This window comes from Hydractinia symbiolongicarpus, chromosome 10, assembly GCF_029227915.1.
Source record: "Hydractinia symbiolongicarpus strain clone_291-10 chromosome 10, HSymV2.1, whole genome shotgun sequence".
NCBI lineage: Eukaryota > Metazoa > Cnidaria > Hydrozoa > Anthoathecata > Hydractiniidae > Hydractinia > Hydractinia symbiolongicarpus.
The window spans coordinates 1,256,414-1,274,835 of NC_079884.1; the positions used below are offsets into that span (position 1 = coordinate 1,256,414).

An 18,422-nucleotide genomic window follows, 5' to 3' on the forward strand; every position below is an offset into this window, starting at 1 on the left:
TGAAACGTGCAAACATCACATTTTCCTATTTTTAGCTTTACCAGAGATTGGTACATATGTTTATTCGCGTGTGGCGCGAGATTCTCCGATGTATGAGAAGGGTATAGTACATAATAAAGAAGACCGTATCTATGTTAACCATTTAAATGGCAACAAGTTCTCCCAAGATCCAAAAAATATTGGCTTTGTGATTCGTAACATTGTTCCTTTAACATCCTCGCTGAGAGTTGGTCAAGAAGTAATTGCTCAAGTAGATTCAAATGATCGAAAAATGTTTATGGGCGTTATCAGAGAGGTGATACAAGGTCCAAAATTAAAGAAATACTTGGTGGAATTTACTGACGGTTCTAAAAAGAAATTAACACCTGGTCGAATTCGCATCATTCCGACGTATGGCACCACTGAAGAGGAGACAATCGAATCGCAGACCAATCTTATGCGAAGAGAACAACTTGTTGTTGAAGTGGAGGGCGTGTCCCTGCGTATCGAAGGTTATCTTGGTGGCCAATTGGAACCAATGCTTCGTTTTGATTCGAAATTAACCGCAGAGGTGTATGATTGGTCCAAAAAATTGAGCGCGACTGCTTTCACTTCTTTGCAAGCAAGTTATTATAACGATTTTGTTGCAGAATGGGAACCGCTCATTGAACCAATCATTGAAAATAACCGCGACCGACCATGGCTGTTGAATATTAATGTAAGTTTCTTATACATGTTTGTTTTATAAGCAAGTGAAAATTCGAAATCAGGCTGGCATGAAAAAACACTTGAGGTTAAGAGTATGCTAACGTTATGCTAGTGTTAGTGAAGTCTTATTGTGTATGAGAATTAAGAAAAGGCGGTGTCTAATTAACATAAAAAACCCACCGAAGAAGGATTCACCAGGGCAAGCCATATGTATAAAATTTCGCAGGTTAAAGCTTTTGATAATTTTTGATGATTTGTCCTCTCAATACCATTCTTAGAACTATTATGTTACGTACCCTTTTTAACGTAAAATTCATTGTAACATTTTTTTAGTATGTCACTGAGGATGATGACGTTCAAGCAGGAGATAGCTCAGCTAATGACGTCACTTTACTGCAAAAACCAATGACGTCATTGAAGTTACAATCAAATGACAATCTGGAAGTCACAATTACAAAGTCAGGGCTTTCTTTACTTCAAGATCTTGGGAAGGTAAATCGATGAGTTTTTAGGGTTGCCATTTCTTTTTTTTAATGATCTTTTGTTTTTAAAAATTCTTGGTTTTTCAAATGCCGAAATTTGATAACATTTTATAATGAAATTCAAAGCTTTAGAATTTGTGAAATATCCATTCAATATGTAAAATTGTTTTTAAAATGTTCTTAGTTTTTTTTAGAACCAGTTTTGAGCACATTTGTGTGTTATTTGTACAGGATGGCCAGTGATGTAGAAAAGTCATGGGATATTGACTGGCCGCTATGTTGTGCTGTCCCTTTCTAAACAAAAGTTGTGAACAAAGTTCATATTGAAATTCATCTTTCATATTTTCATGTAGGCGTTTGGTGAAGCAGTGGAACAAACTGCAGATGTTGGTCAGGTTCTAGTTATTGAGAAGGATCCATTTATTCTGCATAACAAGGTATCGAAATTTAAATTTCCTTAGCCTTAAAATTTAATTTTTTAGCCTCGAAGTTTCGTAACGTTTCTTTAATTTTTCGGCGCTGGTCTTTTCTTAATACAACAAATATCACATTAATAAAGTATTTTTAATGGTTAGTGATTTGTTATGCGCAAAACGATAACTAAAAATCACTATGTTGTTAATTTTTGATAGGTTGGGAAAAGAGTAACAGTCGTGATGAATGATTTAATTCAGGTGTTGTTGACGTTTTTATTTTACTGATTTAGTAACAAATGTCAAACATTATGCAGGGTGAGGCTTTACCTTCGAAAGATATTGGTTTCTTCAAGGGAGAGCTAAGGTCAAAATTAACATGAAAGATTTAGTGATCATGTTTTTCTTCTTTTTGTTATATTTAACTGGATTGACAGCAAATTCAGAACACCAGGCTAAGAACAAAAAAAATAGTTTAAAACAACCAGACTCCTGAATTTACTTGGTTACGTAACATAAGGATCCTTTACTACGACTTTTGGGCCAGAAAAGAATTGTTCCAGTAGGACCAAAAACGATTCGTTTCTGATAATCACTCGCCTGAAGGAAAATTTCGGCTAAACTGTCTCATTTGAGTTAAATTAAAAGGTGCGGTGCTGTCATTAAAACATTTTATCAAAAAATGATTATCAGAAAGTTCAAATTAACACACAATTGATAAATAACTTGACTTTAAGTAAATTCTACTTTTAATTTATATTTTTTGCGACTGTTTTATATCAAGCCCAGGAAATGCCTTCTTTGTATAAGAATGCTTTTGTACTCCGAACACATGTAAATATCTTTGCATAGACCATATCTTTGACACAATGTCCGTAACAAAAAGTAGTAGATTTCTTAAGATATAGAGTTAATACGTTATATTCATAGGGAAAAGACGGTGGAAAGATTTTAACGTTGGAACCGTCTTCCCAAGTTGGTCTTAAATATACAGAACGCGACATGAGCATCAGAAGATCTGGTCAAAGTAAATTACCCACTTTGTCAATTACGGTAAGTAGCTACTTTTTTAGGACTAGGCTGACCAAAGTGTCAAAGTTGCAACTTTAATCAGTTTAGCAATGAAGTAGATGTCCCTGTATAAAATGTGACAACATTTGATAAAGCAAAAATTTCCTTGTTTACATAACAAACCAACCTATATAATATCTATAGTACAATACTTAGGACACACTTATTTTTTGATGAATATGGATATAAAAAAGCTGTACATATTAAGATTTTGTATCCATATAAACATTCTTTGAAATGCTAGACACTACTAGTAATTCTATTTGAACTTTAACATCTGATAATAAATTTCGTATTCCTTGTTACTTGACCAAAAAATTTGCTAGATTTAGTTGTAGACAATATTTGTTTTGTAAGTTCTGTTTTGCAGGTTGATGGCTTCATGGAAATAAAAAATGTCGCTGTTAAACGTCAGAAGACAATCATATATGACTTGATATCGACAAATGTAAATCGTGTTTTTTAAACCTCTCTTTTCTTGCGTGTATTCAATTTATTAAATTGTACATTTATGATGTCTTATTTACAGATCTTGGGAAGTAGCGCATCATATTCTCTGATCATCCAAGTGACTGCAACAGATGGGCAGCGTGTTATAACACTTCGCTCGCCGCTACAGGTTAACTATATTCCTTGTTTCACAAAAGAGTTGCCTGTTACTACTATTATTGACTGCTGTTGAATTCTTATTGATTATGTTTTGTTTAGATTCGAAATCACTTCCCTATGCCGCTAGATGTTTCATATTTGAACAAGGAGAATAGATCAGTGAAGCTAACTTCAATTGATGCTGGTAGAATCTATTCAATTCCTCTTGTTTTGGCATACCACAGTAGTTTCTACATCAAGCCAGCAGGATTTGGGTATCTAACCTTACCATAGTCACCATGGCTTTATGATCACGTTTCTTTCATTTTACAGCGTTTGGCTTTTATGAATGTAATATACTCTAGATATAATGTGTCAACTGAGGCAATCAGCTGGAGTGATTTATTGGAAGAAAGACAAAAACAATATATCTGCACGAACCCAGTGGAAGACTCTGATGATTTCTACGTGCAGGTGTGACACATGTGCCCTTGATTTAAAACTTTCTAAAACCACCCACGGTCATTCGAATAATTTTATCATTTTTTCCCTCTTGAAAATAACCATTCTTTACGATCGGGTGGATTTTGCTGAATGTGTGCCCCTGTTGTTGTTTTTTAATGCTTCGTAATATTACGTTAGTCAAATAGACTCTTCCTGAATTCCCTTTTTTTCATATCATTGAATTCGCATTAATGTTTTTTAATTATTATTTCGTTTGCTCAGGTAATTGTTGAAAATGACGTTTACTCGTCCATTCATGGAATGTTGGAATCTGTTCCACGCTACACACTTCATTGTTATCCGCCCATCGTGCTGCACAATTACCTACCGTACCCTATCTTCTATCGTGCGAAGGTATTGACATATTTATTTTTTGAAAGGCGACATCCCAATTATAAAAAACAACAATAATAAAAGATTGCTTTTAGTTTATTAGATTCGAATTTTTTGACGTTTTTTTACCATCATTTGCTTTTGTTAATTTCAGGGTATGTCTGCCAATGAAAAGCTTGAAGGTGGAAGTCATTGGCCTTTGTTTACTATAAATGTGGAAGAGAAACCTGTTGTTGATATAGAGGTGAAAATTTTAGACTTAAAACTTAACCATGTTTTTTTAAAAGTATACTTTACTGGTGTGTTCGATAAATAAGAAAAATGAACAACGCGTTCTCTTTATTTTTGAACTACAATAATTTCCCTTTCAAATTTGAAGCTTGATTTTTAATTTTTTTTTTCATTGTGGGCGATTGGATACCAGAATATAGTATTTCCATTTAATACCATTGAATGAAAGAGTCTAAAGAAATTAAGTACAGAAATTTTCAATTGATAAATATTCTTTAAATTTTTTTTACCTCTCCCTTTGTGTTGAACATATCTAAGTTGAAATTCTCTTCCTTGTTTTTTATAAGTTATCATGTGATTTTCTGCTTTTTATAGGTTGAATATCTTGGCACCCGCTGGTGCGGTAGCATAATTGTGTCTGAATGTAAAAAGAACAACTCAAAAACTGCCCGCTTCTCACTATTTGCTGATGGTGACAAAAGAATTGTAAGTTCCATGTTCCAACCGATTTGCATTTACTGCACTGTAATCTCCATAGTAGCAATACCCGTATTGTGTCTATATCCGTACGATTTCATAGTCATGCTACGTAAACAAGAAAGAGCAAATGCGATATATTTTCATCGACTTTGTTGCCGTAGATTCTAACGTATATTCATTTTTCAGGAGCTGGGTGTTTATTACTTACAAGAAGGTTCGTTGCATGCTACATTGTACTGCCCTTACTGGATGTTAAATAAAACTGGTAAATCTCTTATTTACGAAGTAAGTATATATGAACAGGAAAATAAAAGAGACATTAGGTTGTGTGTGCTTCTAATTTTACTGTATCCATCGTCGATGTCTATTTTTACATTCAGGCAATCGGAGAACCATCCACTTATGAGCATGCAGACACAAATGAAGGAGCGGTCATGTTTTTCGTACGAGGAAAGAAGAAAAAAGTTTGTACTTTTTTTTATGCTTGCTTTAAACGCACAACGATTTAGGTAAACCTAAAAATGTTCTGTACTAAAATTTCTCGTAGGCGCGCATTTGTGTAAGTGGCTGTGATTGGTCAAACCCATTTTCGTTGGATACAATTGGTAGCGGCGGTTCTTTAAAATCAGAAGGGCTCCGCGGAAGGCTGTATGAGGTAATGTTTTATTTTTGAAGGACTGTACCAATCCCTTCTCTGAATTTTATGCTTTAAAGTTGTTGTTTTTATTTTTAGATCGGTGTTGGTATCAGTTTATCGTACTTCGGTTTGACAAAAATTGTAACCTTTACACCGTTGCGAATTCTATCCAATCACACGAAGGTAAGTTATTTGTTGGTCATGCGGTTTCAGGTTTACACGTTGGTCACGTGGGTCTAATACCACTTAATACTACAAGCTTCCAATACGTGTACACCAGAACATTAAGTATTCGTCTGAAAATCCATATAAGTAACTGGTATTTAATAATTTGTAGTATTTTTTTTCATATATTTTTAGTTCACAATAAGCATGGCAGAAGGAGAATCAGAAACTGCAGAATGGCATACAGTGAAGCCTGACGAGGTAGGTTATTGTACATTTTTGTTTTTATAAGACAAAAATAAGTTAGCAGTCATTATGTGCGTCCACATTATAGAGTGTTCCGTATTGGCCGACTCGCTCGCCTCCGACGAACCTATACCTAAACATCAATGGGATAAATTCAGTTGAATTTAATCTTGAGGCTGGCAAGACATTGCTACTAAAGTTTCAAAATGAGGTAAGATCGCAAGTAATTCAAACTAGAGTTTATTTGTTAAATAATTATATGATCTTTTGAAAATGATGGGTTTTTTGTAGATTGGAGGTGTTTGTTTGAATTATCAAGAAAAGGACTGGACATCGTTGCTTTCGTTCACTGAATACTTCTCTGGTGCTGCGCCTGTGCGTATTGAGAACATGTGCAAGAAAGTCAGCATGATCAGTTATAAACAGGTGTAAGTAGAATTTACAGAATACGCTATATGTTACACTATATGTTACACTATATGTGCCACTATATGTTACACTATATGTACACTATATGTTACACTATATGTTACACTATATGTACACTATATGTACACTATATGTGCCACTATATGTACACTATATGTTACACTATATGTTACACTATATGTTACACTATATGTTAAACTATATGTTACACTATATGTACACTATATGTTACACTATATGTTACACTATATGTACACTATATGCTACACTATATGTTACACTATATGTACACGATATGTTACACTATATGTACACTATATGTTACACTATATGTTACACTATATGTTACACTATATGTACACGATATGTTACACTATATGTTACACTATATGTACACTATATGTTACACTATATGTACACTATATGATACACTATATGTAAACTATATGTTACACTATATGTTACACTATATGTTACACTATATGTACACTATATGTTACACTATATGTACACTATATGTACACTATATGTACACTATATGTTACACTATATGTTACACTATATGTGCTATATGTTCTTTTAAACGAATGGAACAAATCGAGATTTTTAGACGTGTTGACCTTCGCACGTACCCTTCTGGCTCGTGTTAACTGTGCTTAGTTCATCCCTTTTTGAAGTTGGTTCAAAAACTACACGCATGTGTGAAATACGATTAGGCTATTGAAGGCATGCCCCAACTACTTTAATAATTTCTTGAAAGTTTAATTGTGATTTTTCCTATACTACCTACAATCTTATCTATAACCTGTTACATACGCTATATCTATTTCAAATTTAACCATGTTAAGTCCAAACATTAAAATGTGCTAATTTTTGATGACGTCAGCATGACCAGTTTCCACGAATTAAACGCTGTCTATCTGGCTTACGTGTGTGCAAAAGTAGCGACTTAGCCGGCCGGCTTTGTCCATATTTAAATAATGACGAAAATATTACCTTTGTCTCAATATTTTTGTCCAAGATTTAATAGCTGTAAACAATTATTTCATATTATAAATTATTTGCTTTTTTTTCTTTTCATCTACACAGAGATCATTTCAAAGGTTATGTATTATTGTATGGACAATCCACGTTGTATACATGGGACAATCCAATGAAGCCTCACGAACTAATTTGCTCTCTGATTGAAGTAAATGAATCGCAGACCAAGATAAAGCTGGACACGGTATGTTGGCTTTGCTCGAATTTAATCTACTGAGAGATGTGAGATATGAACACGATCATCCCTTACTTTTTCTTCTGCCATTTTTAAAATGACAAATATCTTGAAGGGAGAATAAGTTTTCTTAAAAATCGTCTGTTCTTTGATTGACAACATAATGGGGATGTTTATTTTCTCTGTGTAGAATGACTTTGGTCGTATGAAAACTGGAGAGAATGCGATCTACTGGGTTTCATTTTTGGACGGACTGCAACGAGTGCTATTGTTCACAGACAATTTTAAAGCAGCTTATTGTGCAAGCCAGGTAACATTTTCAAAGTGTGATCTAAAAAGCAAAAATTGTATGGGTAAAAATGTTCCTTCAGAAGTTATTGTAAAATTTTTGATTTATTTAGGAACAAACATTACGCCCTACGCAGGAGATAGATCTGAATATTGAAGGTCTTGGTCTGTCTTTGGTCAATGGTGAGAAAAGGATGGAGATTGCGTACCTGGCTATAGAAAAGTTAGTGGTTTAATATTTTTTCTATCTGAGTTTCTGTTTTTGTTCTCATGGTTGTGATGCTTCTTCGTAGAAGCCCGATTGTGTGGGAACAACACAAAAAAAATCGCTGGAAAACACTGCCAGGGCGCATGTGCGAAGCACTGGAAGAGGGTTACACGCGAATGCAAGCGAAAAAATCGAATGTTGCTTCGAAAGAAAAAATCCTCGAGATGGAGGTAACAAACTTTACACGACTCTGAATACTCTTCCAGTTTGGTAGTAAGGATTGTATCGACGGACTTAATAATTCTTTGACTATAGGTTGATTTCGACAAGATGTTTATCACGAAGCCTGAGAAGATTCAAATTCGAAGAACATTCCACAGCGGAATTGGATTCAAATATATTATCTCTCCCAATCGAATGCAGATCAGTGCTACTATAAGCTCTCTACAGGTGATAGACTTCTACCTTAAAAACGTCTTATCTTCTACACAAAAATTGATTCCCGCGAAATTTGGATTTTTTTTACTTTTTAAAAAAACGATTTACGCTAATTTTTTTCTTCTGATTTACATAGAGCTACATGAAATATATATATGAAGTTTTAACCTCGGCAAGTCTTTATGTTATATCTCCAACTTAAACGCCCTTAAATAACGGTATAAATTGAGAAACAAAATGTCATCAAATTCTTTTATCGCGAAATTTGCGAAATTTAATTCTCACGAAACATTTGGCAGCAACGAAATTTAGTTCTTTTAGTTCTAAAATTAATTTTCTTAAAATATTTTAAGTATAAATAAAAAATTGTTTTATTGCAATGTATTTTTCTCTCCAGTTTGACAGCCACATTCCAGGTTCAACTTTCTCAACAGTCATCCATCAGGTGGAACCACCAAAGTCAATAACCAATGACAACGGTGGGTGTTTTTTGCGTGTCTCATTTGTTAGTTTTCTCGTAAAAATAATCGTTTATAAATTGTATATGTTTTGCAGCTCCGAAACCGTTTTTCGAACTGAGTTTGACCACAAATGTTGGAGACACAAACACTGTCAACGAGATCAGGTAAGTCGAACATTTAAAACTTTATCCTTTATTAGATCAAAGGGATGAAATATTATCGAAGTTACGAAAATTCTGTCTCACGAAACATTTTCATAGTTAAATCTTCACTGTAACAATCTATCGTGTGTTTGTAGTACAAATTGGTTGGATTTTTCTTTCTCGCCTAAATTTTTCTTATACAACCTTTCATCCTAAAGCCTTGTGATATCGCCATTAATGATTTGCCTAAAATCCCTGAAATTTAGGAAATGGACCAAAATATTTTGTTAGATAAATTTGACCAAATTAAGAGAAGAACCTTCTTTCGATGAAATATGTTATCATGAGTTTGTTAGAGTTTGTGATATAACAAAGTAACATGTCCCTGCAGACATTCAGTGGATGATTAAGAAAAAAGGCTTTTGTTTGTGACAACCTGATCTTTCTGCGACGCGGCAACGATAGCGAATGTGGAAGAACAACTACAGAAACCACTTTAGCGGATACATTTTTGGGGTCCTGATGAGGTCCATGAAAGGTTGAACTATAACTTCAAAGTTCATGTTAGTTGTAATCTAATCATCCTTATTTAGTTATTTGAAAGTATTGGTGCAAGAACTGGATATTCGTGTTGACAAAGGTTTTCTGCTCGCTTTGATGGATTTATTTAACAATGAGAAAATTCGTGGAACAGAGGTGTGACCTATAGACTTCAATCTTTCTGTTCGTGTTTATTTTGTTTACCCAAAAATACTTCAATAATTAAAAGTTCTTCGTTATTTTATATTTTCTTTCTGCCGCGTTTTTTTATAAGAAAGCTGTCTTCGGACCCTCAGAAGTCTAATATTGGGTTTTTGTATAGCTGTGAGAGAATCCTTTTATGTATTTTGTGCACCCACTGGCAAAATAATTTTTACAAGACAAAAGTGTAGCCACCAGTAAAAAAGAAACGCACGTGGAACGTTTCCATTCTTCATGTCTTTAAACATGCTTTGAAAACGCCGCCTGGTATACATTAACGCTACAGAAATGCTGAAGAAGTTTCGGTACGGTGGCATTGGAAATATTCTTATAAAAAACGCGTACTTTGTTTTTTGAAAGTTTATTTATTTTATTAGAGTGATCAGCACAAATTTGATATGTCAGTTGTTCAACGAAAGTTAGAAGAAAGCCAAGAATTCCAGGTATAAAATTTATATAAAAACTTTTTGGATTTTTTAAAGTGGCATTGCATGTTTATCATTGTGCTGTTTAATTTTTGTGTTAGGCGGCTAAACAAGACAAACGTTACGTGTTCAACTATTTCCATCTCTCGCCATTGAAGGTAAGTATCGGAGTGATCAACCAACTTGCGCAAACTTATATTTGTTGGATGAGCGAGTTTCACGAACGAAAAACGCGCCTTGTTGTTGTGAATACAACGATGCGACCGCGCGAGTCAAACATAACTATTTACCACAGCAAAGCATTTTTTTTTATTTTTTATTTTTTTTTTCTTTCTTTTTTTTCAAACCCTTGCGCTTTAATAACCAACAACAAGTAAAGTATATAGAGAGGGAAGTGTTGCTGCGTTGCCATTTTGAATCGGCAGAGGGAATGCCACCCATGGAATACAAACTTTTGTGTTACGACGTAATTTGTTTTAGGAGAAGTAGAAGTGTTGTCGAAGTTAATATATTTGTCTTATAGATTCACGTGAGTTTCTCAATGACAGGTGGACATTCTCTTGAAGGGGAGGAGACGAGTTCGTCAATGCATGGAAATGTTTTGGGCTTACTTTTACAAAGTGTTGGAGTTGCATTCACTGAGATTCAAGATGTCGAATTTAAGTGAGCCTTTCATTTACCTAAGGGAATTAATTTAAGCGGGAATTGATATTTGCGAATTTCGCGAGTTTTTGTCTATTCGCAAAATTAGTTCCCGCGGAAATTATTAGAAAACTCGATATTCGCAAAAATTAATTTCTGTGAAATATATATTTTCTTCCTTTTTAAAAAAATTATTTTATGTCTCGTGCATAAAAACGGTATAAATTGAGAATTTTCTTTAGACTTGCGTGTTACGAGATTGCGGCTCTCCTTCTCAGTACCTCACAGTTAACTGACAGCATTGCAAAACACTATCAAAATCAGGTATGCTTATAACTCTCTACGCAGGAGTTTGAAGTATCAATAACATCACACTCTTCTCTGTTTTAAAGTACCTAATTTTTACAATGTACAATGTACCTGTGTTCCGACTTGTTTTAGGCCATTAAACAATTGTACGTGCTAGTTTTGGGATTAGACGTACTTGGAAATCCGTATGGCTTAATAACTGGTGTTGGAGCTGGAGCGAAAAATTTCTTTTACGAACCGTACCAGGTAATTTACTCCGCTTGTACTAGCATATTTTTTCCGCGTCTTGTAGTAAACCTTATTTCCACTCTTTACCTTTTAAAACAAAAGGATAAAAAAGGGGTAGTTTGATTGGTGATTTAAGAGCAATATTTTATTCTAAGTTTCTCATGCTTGCTAATGTAAGAGCGCAAAATAATCTGATGGGCATTTAAACGTGAAATTCATATTTTATATATCCTTTCTCTTCTGTAGGGTTTAATTCAAGGTCCTGAAGAATTTGCAGAAGGGTTAGCTTATGGCGTAAAAAGTCTAGTTGGTGGGACAGTCGGTATGTACTTATCTTATTGATAAGGAACATCAGCTAAGAGGGAGGGATGCATCCCATCCGGTGTTAAATGGCTTTCACTTTTCTAAACAGGTGGGGTATCTGGAGCAGTATCAAAAATCACAGGCACTGTGGGGAAGGGCTTAGCTGCGTTGACTATGGATGATGAATACCAACAAAAACGAAGACAAGCGATGAGTCAACGTCCTACAAATCTCGGAGAAGGTCTCGCTAAGGGAGGCAAGGGATTGGTGAAGGTACACATGTTTTACGTGGTACAGTAAACTCTCGACATCACGAGCCGTGATAGATGTTAAAAAGTTCTTTAAAGCGAGAGTTCGATGTGTTAAAATGTATCTTTCGTTACAGGGTATTGTTTCTGGTGTAACAGGTGTCGTAACGAAACCTATTGAAGGTAAAACAGCGTATTCATATGACAGCGTAACTGTAAATCTTGTGTATCTAATTCCTAGATGTTTAATGCCAGTGTTTTACATTTCTGTTCGACTTTTTTGACCGAGTTTTATTTCTTTTATAGGTGCAAAATCAGGAGGAGCTGGCGGATTTTTCAAAGGTATAGGAAAAGGTCTGATAGGTGTGGTTGCTCGACCAGCTGGCGGTGTTGTCGATATGGCGAGTAGTACGTTTGAAGGACTTAGAAGGTAAATTCAGTTGCCGGTTGTATCGATGACGATTCCGTCTAACTTAATCGTGAACAGTGTCTTTTTCTGCTGTGATGCTGAGTAGAAGCACTGGGAAATTAAAAAGAGTATAAATTGATAGGGATGTTACATAAAACCATTTTAAGGCGTAGAGATTCTACAAAGTTTTGCAGAAAACGTTCTTTAAGCTTAAGAAACAAGTTTGCCCCAAAAAGTACGCTTGTTCAAAAAAAGAACATTTGTTTTAAACAGAAATTTTTTTGACTGTATTGTTTTCAGCACAACAAGTGGAGTGAAGTCTATACATCAGTTGAGAATGACACGTGTATTCCATGCAGATAAGGTAATTAATATATAAGTGCCGCTAAGTGTGGTCAATATTTTCGTGTTGTTTTTACACGATCATGTTTATTTTTTTATCAGGTTCTTCGACCTTTTAATGAATACGAAGCTGATGGAAATAAGATCTTGATGGTAAGTGTAACCATAGAATTAGATGTTCATGATAAGTGCAATCATATAATAAGTACATTTTTTGGCAAATTTTTGCCAACATGGCAGCCATAAAAGCTCTGAACGTGTCTCTGGCTGTACTTTAGGAAGCAGACAAGGGGCGTTATGCAAAAACTGATTTTTATCTCACCCATGTGTATCCTGTCGAATCGAAGAATTATCTGATCTTGTCCAATAAGTAAGCTTTTCTAGTGAATGTTTTTTAATATTATATTGCTAAATTTCTCTGTGATTATTCTTTATATTAATTTGTATAATCATTTAGACATATTTTCTACATGACACGAAATGAGATATTGAACGAATGGACAAGCAGTTGGTGTATTGGTTTCAATGAGATCAAGGGACTCCCTGTGGTGCGGGACACGAGGATCACTTTTAATCTTCACGCCATGGTAGAACATCTGCTTATTGATTAAGGGCAGAAAATTGTACGAGTGTGGCAGTGTGAAAAAAGCTTTAAATTATGAAAATGCTTAACATGTTTTTGATTTATAAAAATTCAAAAATTTAGAAAAAATATTCTCAAAATCACCTTTGAATTGTATTGGACCCCCAGTAATGATGTTGTTTCATCCTATGGATAAAATGTTTTATTTTTCACTAACCTTTTAGGACACAAGAAAATCAATTTTCAAGAAAGCGCATAATGTGAGAACGCTGTTGTTACCAACAGAAGCCACTGCAAAGGTAGTAGACTGTTTTATCGTGCGTCCTATATTTAAGGAATCTATTTTTACGCAAGACATACAAAATTTCTTCTTTTTATTCAAGACCATATTTAAAGTTAATAAAAGAATGCAAGACCTATATAATTTTTATTTTATTTTTAGTGGTTTCTTGGAAAATTCGAGGATGCTAAGATGCTGTGAAGAAGCCTGTGATCTTTTTACATTTAGTTTATTTTCAATTTTTTTTGTTTTTTAACTAAAGACAAAATAAGGTATAAAGAGCCTGCCATCATAATGTATTTTTATAAAGAAATTATGTGGCACAACAAGAGAGAGGCGATAGTTTTGTAAATAAAAAAGGAGAGGCGAACAAAAAACTTTTTGTGGCAGCCTCAAAATAAATTTTAGGCGAGGTAGCAAAAATTAGGAAACGTCTAAATCCTAAGATCTACTAAAATAACTACTATAACGACACACAAATAACTGTTTTATAAATAAATATGCATATTCCTTCCAAGCAACATTTTTACAAAGTTTTTATGGCTGTGTGGGTAAAAAAGAGGCAAGTTTGAGATGCACTTACCAATAAATATTAAAAATAAGATCTTTAACCCAAGATAACCAAGAATATTTTACATACAGTCGTAGTGCCAGCATTTTATAACCTTCGTTAAAACTTCTTGAAACTATAAACATCTGTCACAGCCAACAATAATAATTTTCTTTTCGTAATTTGGTTCGCTTTTTCACAACATACATCCTACTTCGAACGATGAAATTTGTTGTGATGAGATGGCGCCAAATTTGATAAATACACAGAGCGGAAACTTTCAACAAATCGAACGCGCAATATGGCGGTTTCAGCTTTGTTTACAAATCTTTATTTTCTTTATCTTTACTCGTGAATTAGTTTACTAAGTTCAGTATTAAAAATAAAAATGTTTTTTCGTGTTATTCAACTAATGTTCGCCTGTCCTTTAAAACGTGCAATATATTTTGTCCACAACGTATTTTTTTAAGAAATGCATCGAAAGTACACCGTTTTTTATAAGAATACTGCACCAGAAGAAAGCCTTCAATGTTCTTAATTATAGCTCTTTGAAACGTTCTTAAGTTGTTCTTTGCTGTTTTGTTTTGATTATCGTCGTAGATACAAAGCATTCAATTTTTTAACTTGTTCTAGAATTGGTGAACTAAAAAACCTTATTTTTTTATCGTATTTTTGTGTGGAATTAGAAAGTTTTCGAATCTTCAACCTCTTCCCAATGTCTTAATTCAAAAAATTTATTCTTTAGATAAATAGTTGTAGTTTTTTATAGAGTCACATTCACTTAAAATAAAAATATATAAATTCTATTAAATTTTTGTACTGTTTTTATGGGTATTTAACTTTTACGTTGTTTCATGGTTTTGTCGTGTTTCTGGCAGTTAATCTCCGAATTTTTAGGTATAAAAGTTTAAAGATTGGAAGATGAAATTATTAAGATTTAAAAAATACGTTTGTCGAATTTATTCTGTAAAAATTATTTAAAAAAAGAACATGAAATATTAGAATTTTAGGTAACTTTACGAGTTTCTTCTACAGATCTAACGCTTTACTTTTTAACTCCAAAGATTTTTTAATTTCTGCATGTGTTTCACTATAACTTCTGTGTAACATGCGTTTTTCTCGTTCGAATTCTGTTTTCAATTCATCCATTCCGAGACAGTAATTGCGGTCCATTTGTTGCCGTTCAAATTTCAAAATGGAGATTTCCCGTTCGTAATCTTCAATGGTTTCTTGCCAAGCTTTCCTTTCAACACTCATTCTTGTCTCATACTCCAGTCGCACATCCTTCTCAAAACAATGTTTTTCTTCTGATAATTTTTTATCGTATTCCTCCTTTTCGGAGTTAAATAATTTCAGAAGTTCAGTTTTTTGTTTTCGATACGCCTGGGCGAGCTCATGTTGTATCGACGTTTCGTCAAACGTACCAGATGTGGTAGACTCTGTTTGCTTTCCACATGTACATTGACTGTTATTTTCTTCCGTTTTATCCAGTAACAAGCTGCAAACGTTTCCATAGTTTCGTAAATCTATGGACGAGAATGTATCGAATTCTTTGCGCAGTTGATTATATTCGTGCCAGTTTTGAGAAGCGATTTCGTTGTTTTCCATTACTTTGTGTAAATTATCAACAATAATCTTCATTTTTGATTCTATCAATGTAAACAATTCTATTTTATCTTTGAATGAGTTTAAAATTTCTTCTCGCTGTTTACTTAATTTCTTTTCACTTTCTTCTTTCAAAACTTTTGAAAGTTCAACCAACATTTTGTCGCGCCGTTCTATCTCTTTCAATAACTCTGTTTTCTCGTTTTCATAAGCTCTTTTCATGCGCAACCTTTCCTCTTTGGAGTCTTCCATTATCTCCCGTTTTTCTCTTTCGAATTTTTCAATAATGTTGTTTTGTTCGAATAGAAAACTTCTTTCGACGTGGTACAATTTGGCTTCGAAATCTTCATTTTCGAAGGAAGCCAAAATGTGTTTACTTTCTTTCAAAGTGTTAAATTTATACGAATTTTGATTGCTTTGATTTGTTAATGAGTTTTCATCGACCTGTGATGTTGATTTCATGAGCCCGTCACTCTCTCCAGTCCTTTCTGGATCTTTTAAAATCGTCTGTGTTGATGGAGAAGAGTTGCTGCGGAGTAAAACCGTTTTCTCCTCGCCACTCTTGTTTACAGTCTCGACATTTTCCATCTTTCTGCGAAAGAGATTTCTAGGAACCATGTTCATTAGCTTTCCCATATTACCATCCCTCTTAAAACAATAAAACTTTTTTTTTTTTTGCTAAACGGAAAACAATAGAACTCGTTTTGTGTAGAAGGGGAGCATAAAACCTCTCGCATGAATGCATCTATCAGTTCTTCATCGCATGGCTTATAATTTACACACACTACGCATGATGTAAAGCTAAATACATTCCATGAAGGAGAGTCTAATTTTAAAGGTTTTTAATTGACTTGTTCTAAGTAGTTAGCTTTTGTGTTACAAAAACATTGCACGTGTCGCTGTAGACATTATTTTCTACTTTAAGTAAGTCAAATGTTATTATAAATATTGCTATTAAATGAACAACAACAAAAAACCATCTGCCAAATACAAAATTCATTTCTTCTTTTAAATGTGCTAATATTTACTTGCATTCTAATGCGATAATTTTCTCGTAAAAATCCAAAAATGGAACACCTTTCTGTGACCACAAGCTTCGCGGGAAAAAAAGGAGAGTGGGTTTAAAATTACTAATTCGTACGCCCCGACATTGCCTTAAACGTAATCTGTCTACACGCCTTCGTAAGAACTATTCATATGTCTTGTGTTTTAGTAATAAATATTCAATTAATTAATGAAATATGTTTAGAAAAAAAAGAATACAAAAGTAGTTTCAATAAGAAGTCCAACCTACGACACAACTATTTTCTTATTTTAAACTTTACAATCTTCTCTTTTTATTAACAAAGAAGGATGAAAGGTTAAGATAATAAAAGAATTATCACAACAGTGGGCCTTTCTTAGACGTAATTAGCATAGGTTGTTTTTAGGGACGATTGTGCTTTCTACACAGGCCTGTAGTAAACTTTTATGCTACTCAGAAAAACGCAAAAAGCATTTTGAACATTTTACTTTGGAGTGTCCGGCCGTCATTTGACTTCCGCAGCAGCTCTCCACCTTAGTTCCTAAATCGATTAAGATCTGACGATTTCACTTTTCAGGGTTCGTCGTAGTGTTCCCTTTGTGAATACTCGTGGCTTGGTTTAAATTAATATTCGTGTGCTTATAATTTCATGACAACAGTGCTGTGCAGAAAATAAGAGATGTTTAATTTAGGTAGAATAGCTAAAAAGTCACTTAACAATTGTGAAAATGGTTGATATGCACTTAAATTTGCGGTTCGTTGGGGAAAAATGAAAATGCGGGGTTATGATCCATTTGAGCGGAATACTTTCTTCCATTGTATTCTCGGATGAATTTTGTTTGTAGTATAGGCTTGAAAGGTTCTAGAAATTTGGAATGTTATGAGAGGGAAACCAACTTTTAAACTTGGTATGTGAAGGTATGACTAACTGCTTCTGTTGACAAAATGTTGTCTTTACTTGAGAACTTGATTATCCAACGCCTTATTTTCATCTCGGTTATCTAACCACAATATGCGCTGCATTTCTTTTCTTTTCGACTGCAAAATTTAGTAAAAACAACAATTTATTTAAGACTCCGAACTTTTGCACTTTGTCTGTCTTGGAGCTGCTAAGTTTTCAAGTTTTCTAACATTTTGTGCAGCCAACAGCAACGAGCATGAACATTTTGCGTTCTGAAATTCAAACGTAACTAAAATATCTTTAAAATATTGAGAATCGTTTACAAGGATTAACCCTTGTGGGAACAAAAAATCATCTTTCAAAAATTTGAATTGCGGTTGGCAACTAAGTGCAAGACCTAAATGGTTCATGCTTAGCACCTTTGAGTGACACAATTCATCGCCATTGTAAAACAGGAGAAACACTTCTCATGACAACACATTACTCGTCAAGAATCATTCATGACGGTCAAACAGTGGGGCTAATTTTGTCCGGATATTTCCGGGACTCGTCCTTTTAAGGGTTAACGAATACTCTTGACAAGATGTTAAAATTTTGAATTTTGAAACAAATAAATGTTAATGTGAAAAATGTCAAACATAAATATTCGCCAACCTTGTTGTTTTGTTATTTTTTAAAGGTACCTCCTCGTGTGAATGTGTTTGAGAAGAACGTGTTTTTGGCAGTAACCACATCACAAGTAAATTTTATTTGGAAGATGACAGAAGTTGTAGGTTCTATGAAGACACACAATTCGTCACTGCAAACTGGTC

The 18,422-nt window shown here is 34.0% G+C and overlaps 1 protein-coding gene across 1 annotated transcript in view; it reads left to right on the forward strand.

The window, feature by feature from the left end:
* The window catches only part of LOC130612632 (intermembrane lipid transfer protein VPS13A-like), a 36,683-nt gene extending 22,070 nt beyond the window's left edge, over positions 1-14,613 (forward strand). Inside the window, exons 34-75 of the mRNA XM_057433974.1 lie at positions 36-697; positions 1,021-1,179; positions 1,523-1,606; positions 1,802-1,843; positions 2,513-2,635; positions 3,024-3,101; positions 3,183-3,272; positions 3,362-3,516; positions 3,607-3,715; positions 3,968-4,099; positions 4,233-4,322; positions 4,685-4,795; positions 4,976-5,074; positions 5,170-5,253; positions 5,337-5,444; positions 5,523-5,609; positions 5,787-5,852; positions 5,926-6,048; positions 6,129-6,265; positions 7,356-7,491; positions 7,673-7,792; positions 7,884-7,993; positions 8,064-8,208; positions 8,294-8,428; positions 8,814-8,895; positions 8,972-9,041; positions 9,614-9,716; positions 10,139-10,204; positions 10,288-10,344; positions 10,710-10,849; positions 11,071-11,152; positions 11,270-11,383; positions 11,612-11,687; positions 11,778-11,941; positions 12,054-12,099; positions 12,223-12,346; positions 12,626-12,689; positions 12,770-12,820; positions 12,946-13,037; positions 13,125-13,254; positions 13,475-13,549; positions 13,693-14,613. Of these exons, the coding sequence (XP_057289957.1) occupies positions 36-697; positions 1,021-1,179; positions 1,523-1,606; positions 1,802-1,843; positions 2,513-2,635; positions 3,024-3,101; positions 3,183-3,272; positions 3,362-3,516; positions 3,607-3,715; positions 3,968-4,099; positions 4,233-4,322; positions 4,685-4,795; positions 4,976-5,074; positions 5,170-5,253; positions 5,337-5,444; positions 5,523-5,609; positions 5,787-5,852; positions 5,926-6,048; positions 6,129-6,265; positions 7,356-7,491; positions 7,673-7,792; positions 7,884-7,993; positions 8,064-8,208; positions 8,294-8,428; positions 8,814-8,895; positions 8,972-9,041; positions 9,614-9,716; positions 10,139-10,204; positions 10,288-10,344; positions 10,710-10,849; positions 11,071-11,152; positions 11,270-11,383; positions 11,612-11,687; positions 11,778-11,941; positions 12,054-12,099; positions 12,223-12,346; positions 12,626-12,689; positions 12,770-12,820; positions 12,946-13,037; positions 13,125-13,254; positions 13,475-13,549; positions 13,693-13,731 (4,760 nt within the window). The 3' untranslated portion in view covers positions 13,732-14,613. The remainder of the gene's footprint in view (positions 1-35; positions 698-1,020; positions 1,180-1,522; positions 1,607-1,801; positions 1,844-2,512; positions 2,636-3,023; positions 3,102-3,182; positions 3,273-3,361; positions 3,517-3,606; positions 3,716-3,967; positions 4,100-4,232; positions 4,323-4,684; positions 4,796-4,975; positions 5,075-5,169; positions 5,254-5,336; positions 5,445-5,522; positions 5,610-5,786; positions 5,853-5,925; positions 6,049-6,128; positions 6,266-7,355; positions 7,492-7,672; positions 7,793-7,883; positions 7,994-8,063; positions 8,209-8,293; positions 8,429-8,813; positions 8,896-8,971; positions 9,042-9,613; positions 9,717-10,138; positions 10,205-10,287; positions 10,345-10,709; positions 10,850-11,070; positions 11,153-11,269; positions 11,384-11,611; positions 11,688-11,777; positions 11,942-12,053; positions 12,100-12,222; positions 12,347-12,625; positions 12,690-12,769; positions 12,821-12,945; positions 13,038-13,124; positions 13,255-13,474; positions 13,550-13,692) is intronic.
* The last annotated feature ends 3,809 nt before the right edge of the window (positions 14,614-18,422 follow it).